The sequence below is a fragment of the Numenius arquata genome, chromosome 10 (genome assembly GCF_964106895.1).
Source record: "Numenius arquata chromosome 10, bNumArq3.hap1.1, whole genome shotgun sequence".
Classification (NCBI taxonomy): Eukaryota; Metazoa; Chordata; class Aves; order Charadriiformes; family Scolopacidae; genus Numenius; species Numenius arquata.
The window spans coordinates 41,504,519-41,520,256 of NC_133585.1; the positions used below are offsets into that span (position 1 = coordinate 41,504,519).

At 40.1% G+C, this 15,738-nt stretch overlaps 2 protein-coding genes across 2 annotated transcripts in view; one reads left to right on the forward strand and one right to left on the reverse strand.

The window, feature by feature from the left end:
- The window catches only part of WDR19 (WD repeat domain 19), a 47,625-nt gene extending 35,687 nt beyond the window's left edge, over nt 1–11,938 (forward strand). The window contains exons 30-36 of the mRNA XM_074155000.1: nt 2,229–2,325; nt 5,221–5,345; nt 6,017–6,098; nt 6,724–6,874; nt 9,171–9,294; nt 11,012–11,088; nt 11,818–11,938. Of these exons, the coding sequence (XP_074011101.1) occupies nt 2,229–2,325; nt 5,221–5,345; nt 6,017–6,098; nt 6,724–6,874; nt 9,171–9,294; nt 11,012–11,088; nt 11,818–11,932 (771 nt within the window). The 3' untranslated portion in view covers nt 11,933–11,938. The remainder of the gene's footprint in view (nt 1–2,228; nt 2,326–5,220; nt 5,346–6,016; nt 6,099–6,723; nt 6,875–9,170; nt 9,295–11,011; nt 11,089–11,817) is intronic.
- Nucleotides 11,939–13,719: 1,781 nt separating this feature from the next.
- The window catches only part of RFC1 (replication factor C subunit 1), a 39,882-nt gene continuing 37,863 nt past the window's right edge, over nt 13,720–15,738 (reverse strand). The window contains exons 23-25 of the mRNA XM_074155195.1: nt 15,260–15,473; nt 14,199–14,390; nt 13,720–13,830 (exon numbers count right to left, since the gene is read on the reverse strand). Of these exons, the coding sequence (XP_074011296.1) occupies nt 13,735–13,830; nt 14,199–14,390; nt 15,260–15,473 (502 nt within the window). The 3' untranslated portion in view covers nt 13,720–13,734. The remainder of the gene's footprint in view (nt 13,831–14,198; nt 14,391–15,259; nt 15,474–15,738) is intronic.

Here is a 15,738-nt window from a genome sequence, read left to right on the forward strand (position 1 = left end):
CATTACCTAGCAAGATTCTGCTGCATTCTGTGTGCCTATTTTCTAAGTACATGTGTTTCAAAAAGCAAAACTGAATTAAAATCATGGCTATCTAATAAGATCAGTTACATTGTGATAATAAATTTTTCCAAAGACCTTATGAAATGTGTTGTCAGTTGAAAATTCCTTTCTGCAATTTTTGCTTTTAAAATGGCTGACTGAACATAAGAATACGAAAGTAAAACATGAGCCTAGTTTTTCATAAATGCTTTCTACTTTTATATTTTGTCTACATATGGCTGCTATGTAAGTCATTTAAATATATTATTTAAGTAAAATATAATTAGGGACATGGCAAATACCATATAAGACCACTGGTCTGTGCTGGGGCAGGATTAAAAGGAGAAGCAGCCTGGTTGGGGAAGAAGTGCAGCCTTCTGCTGTCATCAGTGGAACGGCCATCTGTGCTCATCAGGAGCTGTCAGAAGTTGGGAAGAATTGCACCGTAACTGCCATGCATAATAATTTTTGTTTTACCCCACTCAGGGGTAAAACACTCCTTTTTAAGGCAGTTTTACAGTGGATAAATAATATCCATTAATATAAGTAGTTGTAGTTACTTTATTATGCAGATAACTATTTCATTATTGTTAAGTATGGTTCTTACGGTGTTTGACCTTTTGATTGTGCGTTACTTAAAATTCTGCTCCTTCATTAGTTTAAAAGTAATTACTTTTTGTCACTTAATATTTTCTTTATATTGTGAGTTAAAAGGAAGAATTTGACTTGCCTTTTTTCTTTCTGTATGCCAGTCTTTCTCTCTCACTTTTATTTCTGTGATTTTTTGTCCTTTTTTATCCTTGCCTCTCAAGTAGGGAGTTAATTTTTGCAGTCATCTTCTTTATAAGGAAATGTCTTTATATCATTTTTCTGTTCCTTTGAATTTCTGCTTTTTTTTTTTGTTTGTTTGAGACTTGCATACAAACCCCACGCAGTATTCCAGAGAACAGCACAACGTTGATTAATACAATTCTTTCTAATGACATTTTATACTATTTTAACAGAGAATGCACATTGTAAGTGTTTATTTTTACTACTAATATTGCAGAATTAGTTGGATTGGGTTTTGGTAAGCTGTCTATAAAGCTACCAGTATCTTTTTTTTTTTTTTCTGATTTGTATATTTAAGTTGGAACCATACCATTATATACAATATTTCATTTTAATTTAATCTTGATTTACTAGTTACAGATTATCATGTATGGACTTTACTTTTTGTTGATCCCACTTTAGAAATCACTGCTAAAGACATAAAGCAGTGGCACTAGCTCCTAGCCCAGGTGCTTTTTTCACTTATTAGTTCCCTTTCATCATAAGCAAGGTCATTTTATTTTCCATTTTAGCAATATTTTTAGGAATGACCTCTTTTTTCTCATCCTTGTGAAAGATTAATTATTGTTTCTCTTGTTGATTTCTTTTTTTTTTTTACTAGTCTGCTAGAAATTTGAGTACACTTTACAAAAGTAGAACTTGTTTGTTTTCTTCAATACTGCCGTCTTCTTAATTTAAAGTTTTGGTTTTAAGTTATTTCACTAATTCTCCTGCTGTTGGATTGCAAGTTCTTGGATGAACCCTTTGCTACATTTGCCCTTGTTGAATTGTGTAATATGTTGAAAGTATTTAGTGTAGCAAATTATAGATTGTATGCATTTTGTTAGCTGATTGTCCCCTTAATTTTCAATTTTTTAGTTGTCTTGGGTGTCTGCCGTCTGGTCCCAGAACAACACACTCTTTATTGGCCAGATTTTGTCATCCTTATCCACACTAAGCAATGTTTGCATCTAGATCCATAACACAATTTAAAAATTTCTAGCAAAATTTTGATTTCTAAAAGGAGTCCTTTGGTTCTTTTCTGACACCATAAATGCCTACACACCTGAAGTTGTGGGTTTCCACTTGTACAACTCTCTGTGTGCCCAATGGCCTGCAGCTTTCTCTGTCCATATTGACAGGGCTTGGCATCGAACTGCCACAACCCAGTCGGGGTCCCTGACGTGGGTGTTTATCGGACTGTCCTAATGCAGGGGAAGGCGGCATAGCCAAAGCGTGTTGATGCAAAGAGCTCTTCACGAAACAAGCCAGCTGATGTCCCCTTTCTTTGAAGAATGTGGCAGTGAGATGGGCAAGTAAAGAAAGGGAATACAGCAGTATGTATTCAGTATTAATTGCTTTTCTGTTATTTAATTAAGGATGCCAAGTACCTATTCCGACTATACATGGCACTAAAGCAATACAGAGAAGCTGCCAGAACTGCCATAATAATTGCCAGGGAGGAGCAGTGTTCAGGTAAGTCTGTTTTCCCTGATATGACAGCATCTCCAACACTACATCCTTGCAGTATTTAGAGTACCATTATCTATATAGGATTATACTTAGAAAAGACATGTATCTGTTCTTTTAATTATATTCAGGTTTAATTTTGAATTTGAAGTAGCTTTTGTGAAAAAGTTGGGACTCATACCTCTATATTAAATATTGGAAAAAAGAAAATTGTGGGAAATATCTGCATTCCTTATTACGTTCTAGTAAACAGAGTGATTAAGATTGCCTGCAACTTTACTTTTTTGTATATCACAGGTCTTAGAATCGCAGTTTCTACATGCAGTTTCTGACTTGGATACTGCTCCTTTGGTCTTTGCACATGTTTTTTTTCGGTGGGAGGTGTGCACAGGAGATGATTTCTGTTGAAGGATCAGAGAGATATCTGATTACTTAAGCCTTGTTTACCCTTGTAATAGGTAGTGGAAGTTAGAAACAGAAAAATGTGATAAGAAGGGACAGGGCTAAAAGCGAAATAGCTATTACCTCCATTATTTGCGCTCCTCTGTAGCCATGGCAACAGCCCTACCATAACACTGCTTGCTATTCATTTCAAGTAAGTTAAAGAAGAATATCTGTAAAGGAAAAATAGTAGCCTCGGTAACAGCCCAGGCAAATTAACATTTATGGACTGCTCCTCAGCACTGGGCTACAGAGTGGAAAATCGCTTAAACCCTTGGCCAACATGATCTCCCAATTCATTGTAGCAGTGAACAATCATAGAATCATACAATTGTTTAGGTTGGAAAAGACCTTTAAGATCGTAGAGTCCAACCATAAACCTAACACTGCCAAGTCCACCACTGAACCGTGTCCCTCAGCACCACATCTACCCGTCTTTAAAATACCTCCAGTAGTGGTCCAGTGGTGACTCCAACCACTTCCCTGGGAAGCCTGTTCCAATGTTTGACAACCCTTTCCGTGAAGAAATTTTTCCTAATATCCAATCTGAACCTCCCCTGGTGCAACTTGAGGCTGCTTCCTCTTGTCCTATCGCCTATTACTTGGGAGAAGAGACCGACCCCCACCTCGCTACAACCTCCTTTCAGGTAGTTGTAGAGAGCAAGAAGGTCCCCCCTCAGCCTCCTTTTCTCCAGGTTGAACACCCCCAGCTCCCTCAGCCTCTCCTCATAAGACTTGAGCTCCAGACCCCTCACCAGCTTCGTTGCCCTTCTCTGGACACACTCCAGTACCTTAATGTCTTTCCTGTAGTGAGGGGCCCAAAACTGGACACGGCACTCGAGGTGGGGCCTCACCGGTGCCCAGTACAGGGGGACGATCACTTCCCTACTCCTGCTGGCCACACTGTTCCTGATACAGGCCAGGATGCTGTTGGCCTTCTTGGCCACCTGGGCACACTGCTGGCTCATGTTCAGCCAACAGTCGACCAGCACCCCCAGGTCCTTTTCTGCCCGCCAGCTCTCCAGCCACTCTTCCCCAAGACTGCAGCGCTGCATGGGGTTGTTGTGACCCAAGTGCAGGACTCAGCACTTGGCCTTGCATTTGTGCTAATTATATATGCAGGAAATGTAAAGGCTCAAGGGTTTAATTTTTTACTAGCTTCTTTGAATCTGAAAACTTATATTTAAAATGCAGTATCGCCTACTGTGTTTCATATTCCCTAATAGTATAGATGTGTTCTGCAACAGTGTAATGATAAGCACAATATTTTTCTCATTAAAATCACCAATCTCACAGTAACCGTTTCCTCTGCAGAGGCACAGTTTTAGATTGTGTCCCTTCAGGGGACATCCCCCTTCAGGGATTTCAGTGAGCTTGATTCTGAAGTTTACACCAATATAGTTTAGTCTTTCCTTAAAAGTCAAACTGTTTGGTATCTTCCTTTGTGTATGCCATTTTGTGCGCAATTTTCCTTTAAGTTGTTTTTATGTGAGCACATGATTTGAAGACTGATCCTATTATACTGAGAGTCAGTATGACAAGCATGAAAAATAAATGTTTTCCAGCAACTAGTTCTGGATTGATATTTAGCTGCCTCACACAAATTTCACTGGTTGATTGCATTATAGTGTGTAACAATGCATAGCAAATACTCTCTAGAGTAAAAATGTTTACTGATAGACGAATAGAGAGAGCTGGAAGAAAAAGGTTTGCTGACATAACTGAATCTGAAATTTTCTTTAAATGCCCCCAACTGCAAAGAGTATGACTTCCTTATACTCTATTAATGAAAAAAAAGACAAAACCAAAACAATCTAAACCAAAGCAAGAACAAACAACTAGCTAAGAGCAGACTAACCATATTAAGCACTGTCTGTTTTCAGCTATGTTGAAAATTTAATGAAATTCTGTGGTTTCTGGACAATCCTTGATAGTAACCTTGAAGCGGTATAATCTAATGAATTAACATCCAGATTTTAATTATCTCTCCAAAAGGCTTTGGATTTGTTTTGTTGCAGAGGCAAGGAGTTGCCAAAGCAAATGCTAAAGTAAAAGTATGTTAAATTAATATTTAAAGAACAGCTTTTGAATATTTGACATTGAAGAACAAAAAGAGGTGACATCTCTAAGTGCTCCTTTCTCTTTATTGTGGAAGCAATATATTGGCTACAGCATCTTCCATTTTTAAAACTTCATTATATGAAATTGTCATCCACACGTGTATTTTGCTACTGTTTAGATGACTTCTCCAGGTGTGATTTTTTTTTTCCTTATTTAACTCCCTGGCTGATACTGTGCGGGGTACTGTGACAAGCAACTGCTTGTGACTTTCCAAAGAAATTGTCATGCAAATGTTTTGCTCTAAGAATCAACATAACTTCCTGTTCAGCTTCCATATATGTCATTAGTAAAGAAATTGTTATGAAAAATTAAATTCACTGTTCAGTGTTTGTTTTTAAGGAAACTACCGAAATGCACATGATGTTCTTTTCAGTATGTATTCAGAGCTAAAGACCCAGAAGATTAAAATTCCTTCTGAGATGGCTACAAACCTTATGATTCTACACAGCTATATTTTAGTGAAGGTAATAAATTGAGAAACTAAATTTATGCATGAATCGCACAGTCTGTGATTTATTGACCTGTATATATGGATGATCTCTATACATAAATTACTTTGTCATATAAGTTGTATCTGAGAATCCAAGTGCATGCTAACAAGGACAATCCATACCTTTTGGTTGTTTCTGCCTCTTTGATTAGCATATTATTTTTAAATACTGAATAATTAAAAAACCTACATCTGGCTTCCTGTATTTCTTTTGCATTCATGCTTACAAATATGTTATGCTGCTAGTACTATTATGCATTATTATTATTGTTGTTGTTGTTATTATTATTCGTAAGCAGATTGCTGCTTTTCTGTAAATGAAATTAAGCAGGGGGGCTCAAGTGATTTCTTGTAGTTAACCCCTGGCCCATCAGGGTGTCCATTCAGCCCACAGCCAGCTTCTGCTGTCCCTCCCTACCTGCCGTGAGGCAAGAGCAGACAGATGGTGGGCTGAAGGCCAGAAGGACTGTTCTGGGAAAGAGCCGCAATCAAGTCTCTGGTCCGTTCTCTCGTGCATTACACACCTCTGCTCAGTTTTGTGAGAGAGCCATGGGCATGCAGCTCCCAGAAGGATGAACGCCAAGAGCAGGCTGCAGGAATTACTCTCTAAAGGTTCCAATTAATTTGATGTTTGTTGTATTCCAGACTCATGTCAGACGTGGTGATCACATGAAGGGAGCACGTATGCTTATACGGGTAGCCAACAACATCAGCAAGTTCCCATCACGTAAGTGCTGTGCTCTACAGGACAATTCAATAATCATTCCATTAGAGGGTACATTCTCCTCCAATGATCCTATGGGGCACAAGACAAAATGTAAATACAGAACGTGCTCTGCCATCCTCTGCAGGATAGCGCTTTGATACACGGCCTCCGGGATGGGTTCCTCACCAGCAGCTCCATCTGCCCTCACCCACCAGAATTGCAGAACTGAGGTGCCTGAACCACACACACAGTCTCGGGATCGTATGCAATGAACTGATTGGTTCTGTGACTTTATCACAAAATTTTAATCAATCTTTCTTTGAAAATACTTTTTGGGTACATGGAAAATGTAGACTAAAATGTAGACTCTAAATGGTGCTGACTGGGTTTGGGAGAAATGGTTAGAATCAAAACATTCCTGCTGCCGTGCTGAGCTTCAGAAATGCAAGGTAGTGAGAGGTAGAACCATGATTTTCTTGTATAGGGTTACAGGAATTGCACAAGTTGTGCAACTGTGTATCATGAGAAAGAAGAAAAATACTGTCATTTTTCATCAGTACCTTTCTAGCTCAAAATATAGCTCAAAAGTTTTCAACGTTAATATTGGTGAATAAATATTTGATGACATGGTTTCATTCTCTTACAGACATTGTGCCAATTTTGACTTCAACTGTAATCGAGTGTCATAGAGCAGGATTGAAGAACTCAGCCTTCAGCTTTGCTGCGATGTTGATGAGACCCGAGTATCGTAATAAAATAGATCTTAAATACAAAAAGAAAATTGAAGCAATGGTCAGGTGAGCACTGTTAATCTGTACTTTCAAATGTACACAATATCAAGGCTTTATTTGTAATGTTATTTTTGCTCATAAAGCCTATGGGCTTTATCCCATTTTCTTATTATTTCACCATCTCAAATCTGGAAGGCTAAGAACCATTTCCCCCCTTCTTTGAAAACTGAAGGCTCTTCTGTTCCGTTAGATGTGATAAAACCTTAACTGCAATGTGCACGTAAAACGCTTCCTAACCAGGAGTAGCATTTTCCATCTCGTCCATACAGACGTGAGTGCAGCCTCAGCTTTAGTTCTTCTCTAGTTAGGAATGTGCATGTAAACTTGTTCGCTACTACAGCATCAGCAGCATCCTCCTCTTCTGTGATTTAGGCTACTGAGTAAATGGCTAAAGTAGGGAAAAAAAAGAATGGAAGGGCAAAAAAAGAAGATTAATTCTTGACGTTTTCTTCCTTATCTGAAGTTCTGTTTTGACAGACCCCAGACAGTATTGTCTGCCAAAGGAGGACACGTAGGTGAGCATGTAAGAGCAGGGCAAGCATATATAATGCTTTTCTTATTTCTTCTAATAGGCTTTAACCTTTTTGAGGCTCAGGGGCTTGCTGAGCCCCTGTGGGTGCTTTAGGTATTTATTAAGCCTCTCAGTTCTCCATGAGCTTATGCAGTCTCTCTACTTGAAGCCATGTAAATTTTTAGCAGGAGCTGACTCCTGTGAGAAGCAGTTGCACTATGTGAAGCCTGCTCCCTAGCTAGTGCAATGCCTTGTCGTTTTCCTCTTGGAGAGATCTAGCCTTTTGTGTGTCACTTGTGATTTTATAGCCCTTTATTGTTTCTTATTTCCCTTCTATCAGTCATATCTTTTCAGGACCTGAAGTGTCTCCCTTTACATAGCTGTTCTTTTATGGATAATGATCCCTCAGGACTTCATCTGAAACTCACAAGTTTTTTGGAGGAGGCAGGACCAAAACTACATGCTGTATTTAAGATGCAGGCAACCCATGGATTGATGAAGTAGCAGAATGAGTTGCCATTCCAGCCTACTTGATTTGCTTTGATGTTTTTAAAGGAAAACTGTTGTTTTCATAGCACAGATTATAATTGCAAGATCCTAAGCAACAGCAGTTCATAGTCCACCATCATGTATGTAGAACCTTCTTTCCGCTAGGCCTTGCTTTGACTTCCCCCCAACCTTGTATTTTCTTGACACTGGGTCTCAAAAGTTCTTCCAGAATTCTATGCAGCTGGCTCAGGCCTGTTTCACTCTGAATATTACATACAAGCTGTGACATTGCATTGTTTTTCCCTTATATTTTATGAGCATGCAGAACAGCAGTAGGTTACCGCAGATGTGTACTGTGGCAACTGTTTATCCTGTTCTGTTTAGTATCTTTTAACCGCTTTTTTTTTTAAGTCCTGCAAAGTTCTTATCTATTGTCTGCTTATTAATATTTCTAGAACATTCCAGAAGCTTCTAAAATATGACATCACTGTTGAAAGCCATGTTCATGCATTCCTAATCTAGCGTGTTTGTTCATACCTCAGATTTCTTGAGACAAAGGAACAGGCCCTTGCAAGGGAAACGTAGGTGCCTAGGCCGATAAACTGAGAAATTAGGCTACATACTGAAATAACTCAGGAAGCCATCTAATTGTCTCCAAGGTTACTAGGTTAAACATGAGACAAGATGCATCCTCTTCACTCGAAAGTATGCTAAAAGCGAATCTAAGCTCTTCACCTTTAAATGTTCCACGGAAGATTAAATGTTAAGGTCACGCAAGAAATCTGAAAAAAAGTCTCCCCCCTCTCCATAGGTGCTGTGATGGCTGGATGAGGACCATCATTCTGACCCACACTTGGGTGAAAACAAGCCTGCAAAAGGCAGAGTTAGAAGCTGTACAGTCCTACCCGGATGCCAATTTTATGTCTTGTTGCTTCAATTCTTTGTGGTCACTCCTGTCACAGAAAAACACCGAACCAGAGAAATCATAGCTTTATATTCTATACATACAGATCATGAGCTTTGAAAGATTGAAAAGTATTATGATCTGTTAATACTTTTAGAAAGGTTGTATTGTTTCTAATTAGACGGAAAAATAACCTATTTCTGAGTTTACAAAATTGTGATGAAGCTTGGTTGATAGTTAAAAGGAATTATCTGGTAGAATATAAAAAAGCAATTGGAAGCTACGCAGGTAACTCACAGAAAAAAAACTTGCTAAATAGCAAAGGCATTGTAAAACATCTTTGTTCAAGTTCAAAGCACTTGAGGTTTTTCTTCACATATGTATCTTACTTCTTCTAGACGTCCAGACACAACAGAGGCAGAGGAGCCAACAACAGCCTGTCCCTATTGTGCGTTCCAGCTCCCAGAGTGCGAACTTCTGTGTCCTGGCTGTAAAAACAATCTCCCGTACTGTATTGCAACTGTGAGTGTCTCCCATGCTTTCTGCAGTGTCAGAATCAACACAAAGCTTTTCTTTTCTTCTGAAAATAAGTTCATCTGAACATCTTTGGTTTGCTCTTCAAGATTCTGGTAGATTTAAGCTAGATGGTTCTGTGGGTTGGTTTGTTGGGGTTTTTTTTCCAGGCTGTTACCAAATTGGTAAAAACCATTCTTGTTGTCTTTAACTATCATAGAGCGTCCGTAATTGCCACCCACAGCAGCGTTTGGTGCAGCTGCTGCACTTGGGAGAAGGCACAGACAGGATTGTGCTGCTGGTGCCTTCCCAGCCCTCTGCTCAGGTGCTCCAGGGCTCAGAGCAATAATGGCAGAGCTGGAAGCGCCCCTCTCTTCCACGCACAGGAGCTTGTCTCCTCCCAAAAACTCCGGGCTGCCAAGACTTTAAATAAAATTAAAAATTCCCACCACTTCAAAAATAAAAATAACTAGGGGAATGCCTAGAATTTAACAGAATTTTTAGACACATGCAGGGTTAAGTAATGGTTCAGCCACTGACCTCAGCATTTTATATTGCTGAGTCTTACAGAAATGAGAAGTTCTAACATTTTTTGTCTTGGGATACAATTGTACCTGAAAAGGTATGGATGGGGTACATTTCCCAGGGGAAGAGCCCTGCACCCCCTTGTTCCCAGCATCAGTACAAAATCCTAATACTAAGGTTAGCTACTCTGTAATTAACACTTTATTTTTACTAGGTTCGAGTGATTTGTCACACTAGAGCTACAGAAAAATCAAAATTTACTTGAACAGGAATCAAATGTTGGAGTTAGCATTCTTTATTAAAACTAAAGAATTAAGTGTTACAAAAAATATTAATAGCCATTGTCTATTTATTTCCTCTATTGGTTCAGCAGAATAAGATGACTGGTATACTTTAGACGTACTATCTTAACAAAAAGACCCCAAGACTTAAATATAGCTTTATGGGCCAAACGTAAAGTAGAGATTAATGTGTATTTCAAGTTACTTAGGCTCTGTCTTGGTTATAGTTCATTTACATCACAGGTATTCGTAACATCATTAGAAATGCAGCATTTTCAAATATCTTAGGAGTCAGTGTCAAAACAGTCTACTGTTGCATGTCGTATTAGAACATAAATTTCTCAATAGACTTCAAAGTGCTGTTGTATTTTATAGTAGTGAAAAGGTACATATGAATTCTCTGTATCAAAAGCAAATTAGTAAAACCACACCAAAACAGAGGAAATAATTTCTGTTGGAGGAGGCGAATGCCAGGGCAGTCACTACCCTCGCAGCCTGGACAGCACTGAATGCCACCTCCTGGGCTCACGTGATGTGGCTTTGGGGGCATTTTTTTTGAATGTTGTATGCAACACCAAAACTCCCAGTAGATTTACATACACCCCTAGACATAGATCTACAGGTGACATTCTAGAACTGCCAAACCAAAAGAATTTTAAAAGTTGTAATTCAATATATTCTTTTTTTTTAAAAGAGGAATGACAATGAAAACACCACATCTCACCGAGAGCTCCTTTTCTAGTTACAGAATTGACACAGTAATCAGACTCCAGTAACACTGTTATGTGCTTGGTTTTTTTAATTCAAGATCTTTAGAACTCAGTTGCTGAGACTTTTTCCACAGTAACGGGTACAAATCTCAATGCCCCGTGGACTAGGACAGCACTTGCCTTTTATTTACTTGTGTTTTTTGCGTGCAGGGCCGGCACATGCTACGAGACGACTGGACAGTCTGCCCACACTGTGACTTTCCTGCCCTCTATTCAGAATTCAGAAAGTAAGTTGGGATTTGTTTTCTGTTGTAGGATTCCAACGTTTGTCCATACTTCAGCAGCAGAATGCTTAATTTGGTACTAAAAACATGTAACAGCTCAGGAAGGGGAGGGTACAGAGAAGACTATCCCTTACTGGGTAGTTTCATCTGATGTACTCACAGAACATCACTCTTCAACGTGTACGATAAATAATTATCTCAGCAGGAGATGTAGGGCTCCAACAGGAGCAGTAACAAAGATGGATGGGAGGGGGCTTGTGTGAGTTCTCAGCTCCTTCCCAGAAGGTGGCCTGATAGAGGGGCAGGAGCAACACAGGTACAGCAGCAGTCACCGAAACAAACCACACAGCATACTGGGCGTTATTGATTTTTGTCCCCAGTAATCATCTGTGTGAGACTGGGACTGGATAGCTTTGTTTAGATGTCAGGAACTGTGAAGCTGCAGAAACTTCGTGTTCTACCCCAAGCTCCTTTGTATATGTTTTAATCGCCAAATTTTCCGCATGCCCACGCAAACAGCAGCAGCGTTCCTGTTGTGATGTTCGTTCCCAAATGTTAAAAACGAACAAACCAAACTTTGCTGCACCCAGACAGAAGCGGCCCTTGCTCTGGCCTGTATGTGTTACACAGCATAGGTCAGAACACACGCTATGCCTTCTGCCTCAGGCCCAGCTGCTCATCTGAAAATGTTAGAATTCTATCATTTGACCTGTCAACCTTCTTTTAAAACAGCATGTTACAGACCGAAAACGTATGTCCAATGTGTTCTGAAAGGATTAACGTTGTTGATCTTAAGAAAATAAACGACTGCACGCAGTACCTCAAACCAGAAGATGGGGACCAATAAATTCAGGTACGTGCTACAGCCTGTGTTTTTTCACTTAGCGGGGCTCGTTCTAGAGGACACGGGGCTTTTTTCCCAGCAAGGGAAATGCAGTGTTCAAGAATCCAACTCACAGCCTGGGTCAGTGCCTCAGGTAACCGAGACCCAGCTGTATTGCCTATTTGCCCTCAGACATGCAAACACCAGTAGGTTTTGCTACTGCAACTAACCTGGTTGTTAAATCACTCCAGTTGTCAGGCTTTAAACCAGTTTACCTCTATAATCATGTTTACTGTCTGCAAGGTGTTCTGGTTTGGAACACGTTCCCGAACCCCAGTTCTCAGCGTCATCAAATCCTTCTAAAGATCTAAGACAGAGAGGAAGAGGGGTGTGCTAGCTGCAAGGAGCAGATCTAAAACGCAGGTTACATGATCTTAGCTTCTATGTTTAACAGACTATAGGAATATCACACAGGAAAACAGCAACAGAGTATTGGCTTGAAATACACATATTTCAAAGAACAAGACGACTGCTCTGTCTGTACCACACACTTAAGATTCAAGACTTCAGTTTGGTTAAAATAATGGTAACAGAAAATGAGTTAACATAGTTCTCCATTAATTTTGACAGTTGAAGGCAGATTTACTAGTGCAAATACCTTATGTGAAAAGCTAGCTATAGGTCAAAGTAATGCACAAGTGATATTATAAACTATATACACCACAGCAACCTTATTTTTGTTAATTTATTTTTTTCTTCCAGTCTGAGAAAGCCTTGTAGTTTGCTATCACAGTCTGCGGATCTTGGGATATGACTAACTGCCTGCCTCTATTTCCAGAGCTGCACGTGTGTCTGGCCAGCAGCAAGGAACGCTCTATCACTACATCACGCATCTTTTCCCCACTAGGATTTAATAACAACCACCAAGTCACTTCTATTTTGTGATAGCCTGTAAATATTTAGCTTTTGATAAATTTTGTACTTTGATTTAAGTAATAAAACTGATTGACAATTCTTCTTACCAAGCAAAATGTGCATTTTATCTGCACCAAAGGCAAAGCAAGGGGCATTCTGTGTTACATGAGTGGCAAAAAAACCAAAAACCTCCTAGTGTTCTCTTTTTTTGAGATCAGTGCTGAACTTTTATGACTATTTTCTATTAAACATTTCTTACTCTTTAAGTATTCCTTTCTGGTTTTGATTAAAGGTACAACTCATAAAAGCACAGGCTCCTCAAGTTTTAGAACCAAATCCCTCACTGCTTTTCTCTAACTGAACAAAAGGAAAGTTGTAGGAAATTAATAATGCCACGTCCTGGACATGAAGGAAAGCCAAAAGTTTGGAAGAAAAGAGGGGGAGACAGAACACTCCAGGAACTTAGCCAAATTTTTAAAAGACTCCTGTGAAACATTTTATTGTAATTTTATACACTGCTTAATTTCTGTAATGTACAAATACGTAATTTGGGGGGGGTGTGCATCATGTACTATTTACAGAGTTCACCACGATGTCAGAGGATTTATAAAAAAGAAAAAAAAAAAAAAAAAAGAATGAAGTCCTAGGAAGACTTAGCGTAAATGCCAGGTAACTAAGCATCGTCTTTCCATCGTGTTTGCTGCACCAGGGCATGTCTCACCTGTAAGGCTGTAGCACATTAGGAGTAAGCCCAGCCCCGCACAGAGGGTGCAGGGGCTACATCGCCTCTATGAGAGGAGCAGTTTCAACCCACTGGTTCTCCTTCCTCAGCTCCGTCACTGGATCGGTTTCCTGTTCCTGCCAGAAGTTAGAAAAGCAAAGCCGCATCCAGAGCAAGATTTTTATTCTGTTTAATGTCTTGTTTTCTCTTTTCTTTTGCCTTCCTTTTTTGTCGTTTCTTCATTCTTCTCTCTTTTTGGCAGCTTGGAAGACTTCACCTTTTTTTGCTACAAACAGAATATACAGACAGTTAGAAATCCAACTGCAACCTGACAAAAGCTTAAGTCAAAATGTATTCAGTGTTAAAAGAAACACCCAGAATACTACCACATTTTGGCATTGGATGCCCTATTCATGAGTTTACAGTGATGTCTCATTTGGGCCCAACATTCAAGCAGAAGGCAATGGATAGAAGTAACTTAGACTTTTTCACACTACTACCAGTTAAGAATTTAAAAGTTGAGAGATGATATATTCAATATCTACTATGAAATATAATTTTTTTCATTCAGATGATGATACAGGTCCCAGAACGGTAACTAAAAACAAGAAAACAGTTTAGTGTGATAGTTGAACACTGAGGAAACTAAGTCACCTTAATCATTGCATCACTTTCAACAGACTCTTGCTCGTCCTCATCAGACTGGATCTCTTCCACATTGAAGTCTTCACTCAGTTCTAAGGTCATCGCAGATCCCGACTGCCTTTTAGATGTTTTGACGGAATGAAGTGAATATGGAGTCAGATGTGCCTCTTTGTTGTAGGCACGTGTAAAAGCTGCTTTGACCTGTTTGTTAGGGTGGAAGGAAACACTGTAAGTATCAGCTTAGGAACTGTAGATTGTTAGCTAACCAACTCTCAGCTAGAGATTCCACGTCATCTGTCCTTCAGGAAGATGGGACCAAAGATTTGTAGAAGAGGACACTCTCAAAAGGACACACAAAGCAATTAAGAGCTGGGTGGTGAAGGCTCGTTTTAGATGGGTCTCATAAAATCCTCAGACAGACCGTGCATCTCCAGCTGCTTCTTGCTTGGGCCTCCAATAATTTCAGCACTGTTCTGCTGCCACCTAATCCAAGTCACTCACACCAAAGCCACCCTCAGCAGCACTGAACACCTGCCACACTGGAGCAGCCTCTTCAGAGCAGGTGTAAACACCTGACAGTGTAAGTGTAGGTATCAGTAGAGGAGATTCTTCTCTCTCCCTGAGCACCCACCCTGAGATGGGGGAGATGATGGTTCAGATCTCCCACCTGCCTAGTTTGTAGCAGAAACTTGAGCTCGAGCTCCCCTTGTGCCAGGTGAGGATCCCACCCACTGAAAGGGAGTAGCTAGATACCAGAGAAGCACCGCAGAGTGCCCCCAGGTCTGGCATTTCAGCCTAAGTGGGCTGTAGAAGACGCAAGCCACAAGGCCAGCCTCGTAACTCAGTGCCCACATGGTAACAAATAGAGTTGTGTCCCTCCTTCTTTGCACAGCGGTAAGAAAGGCAGCGTGAAGCATGAAGGTGATGGAGCTCAGAGCCAGGACCTTGCTTCTGGAAAGCAACTGCACCAACTTCAGCCTTCCAGCAGCACATCCATACCACACCTGTTAGTCGAGGATTTCTTTTTAAAGGTATGGAAGAAAAGGAAAAAAATCACTAGTAAATTTTACCTTGGAATCCAGCTTTGAAAAAGGACTGGGTTTGCCTCCCCACGTGCTTATTTCCATGATATTTTCAATATCTTCTTTCATCAAGCAGTAAGAGTCCATGAACGTTATAGCTTCTTGTACACCATCTGCTCCAAAGTCTTTCAAGGGCTGGACGATCGCATCCCGCAAATATGGCAAATATTCCATATTTACCGTCCTCTTGCACATCTGGGTTCTGTGTCAAATTGAAAGCAGTAAGTAAATCTGTACAACCACCACCGCTCACTTCCAAGCACAAGTAGCCTGTAGATAAAGCCCTCAGCAAATGGATAATCGGCTGCCTTAAGAGTTAACTGCAAGCTGTACTGTGCCGTTCCTTCTGCCGTACCTGCATCGGGGATAACCGATGCAAGGTGTTCAAACACTGAACGCTCTGGGGAAACACATCCCTAACTGAGAAACAACTGCAGGGGAAAAAAAAAGTCACAGTACTGCTGACT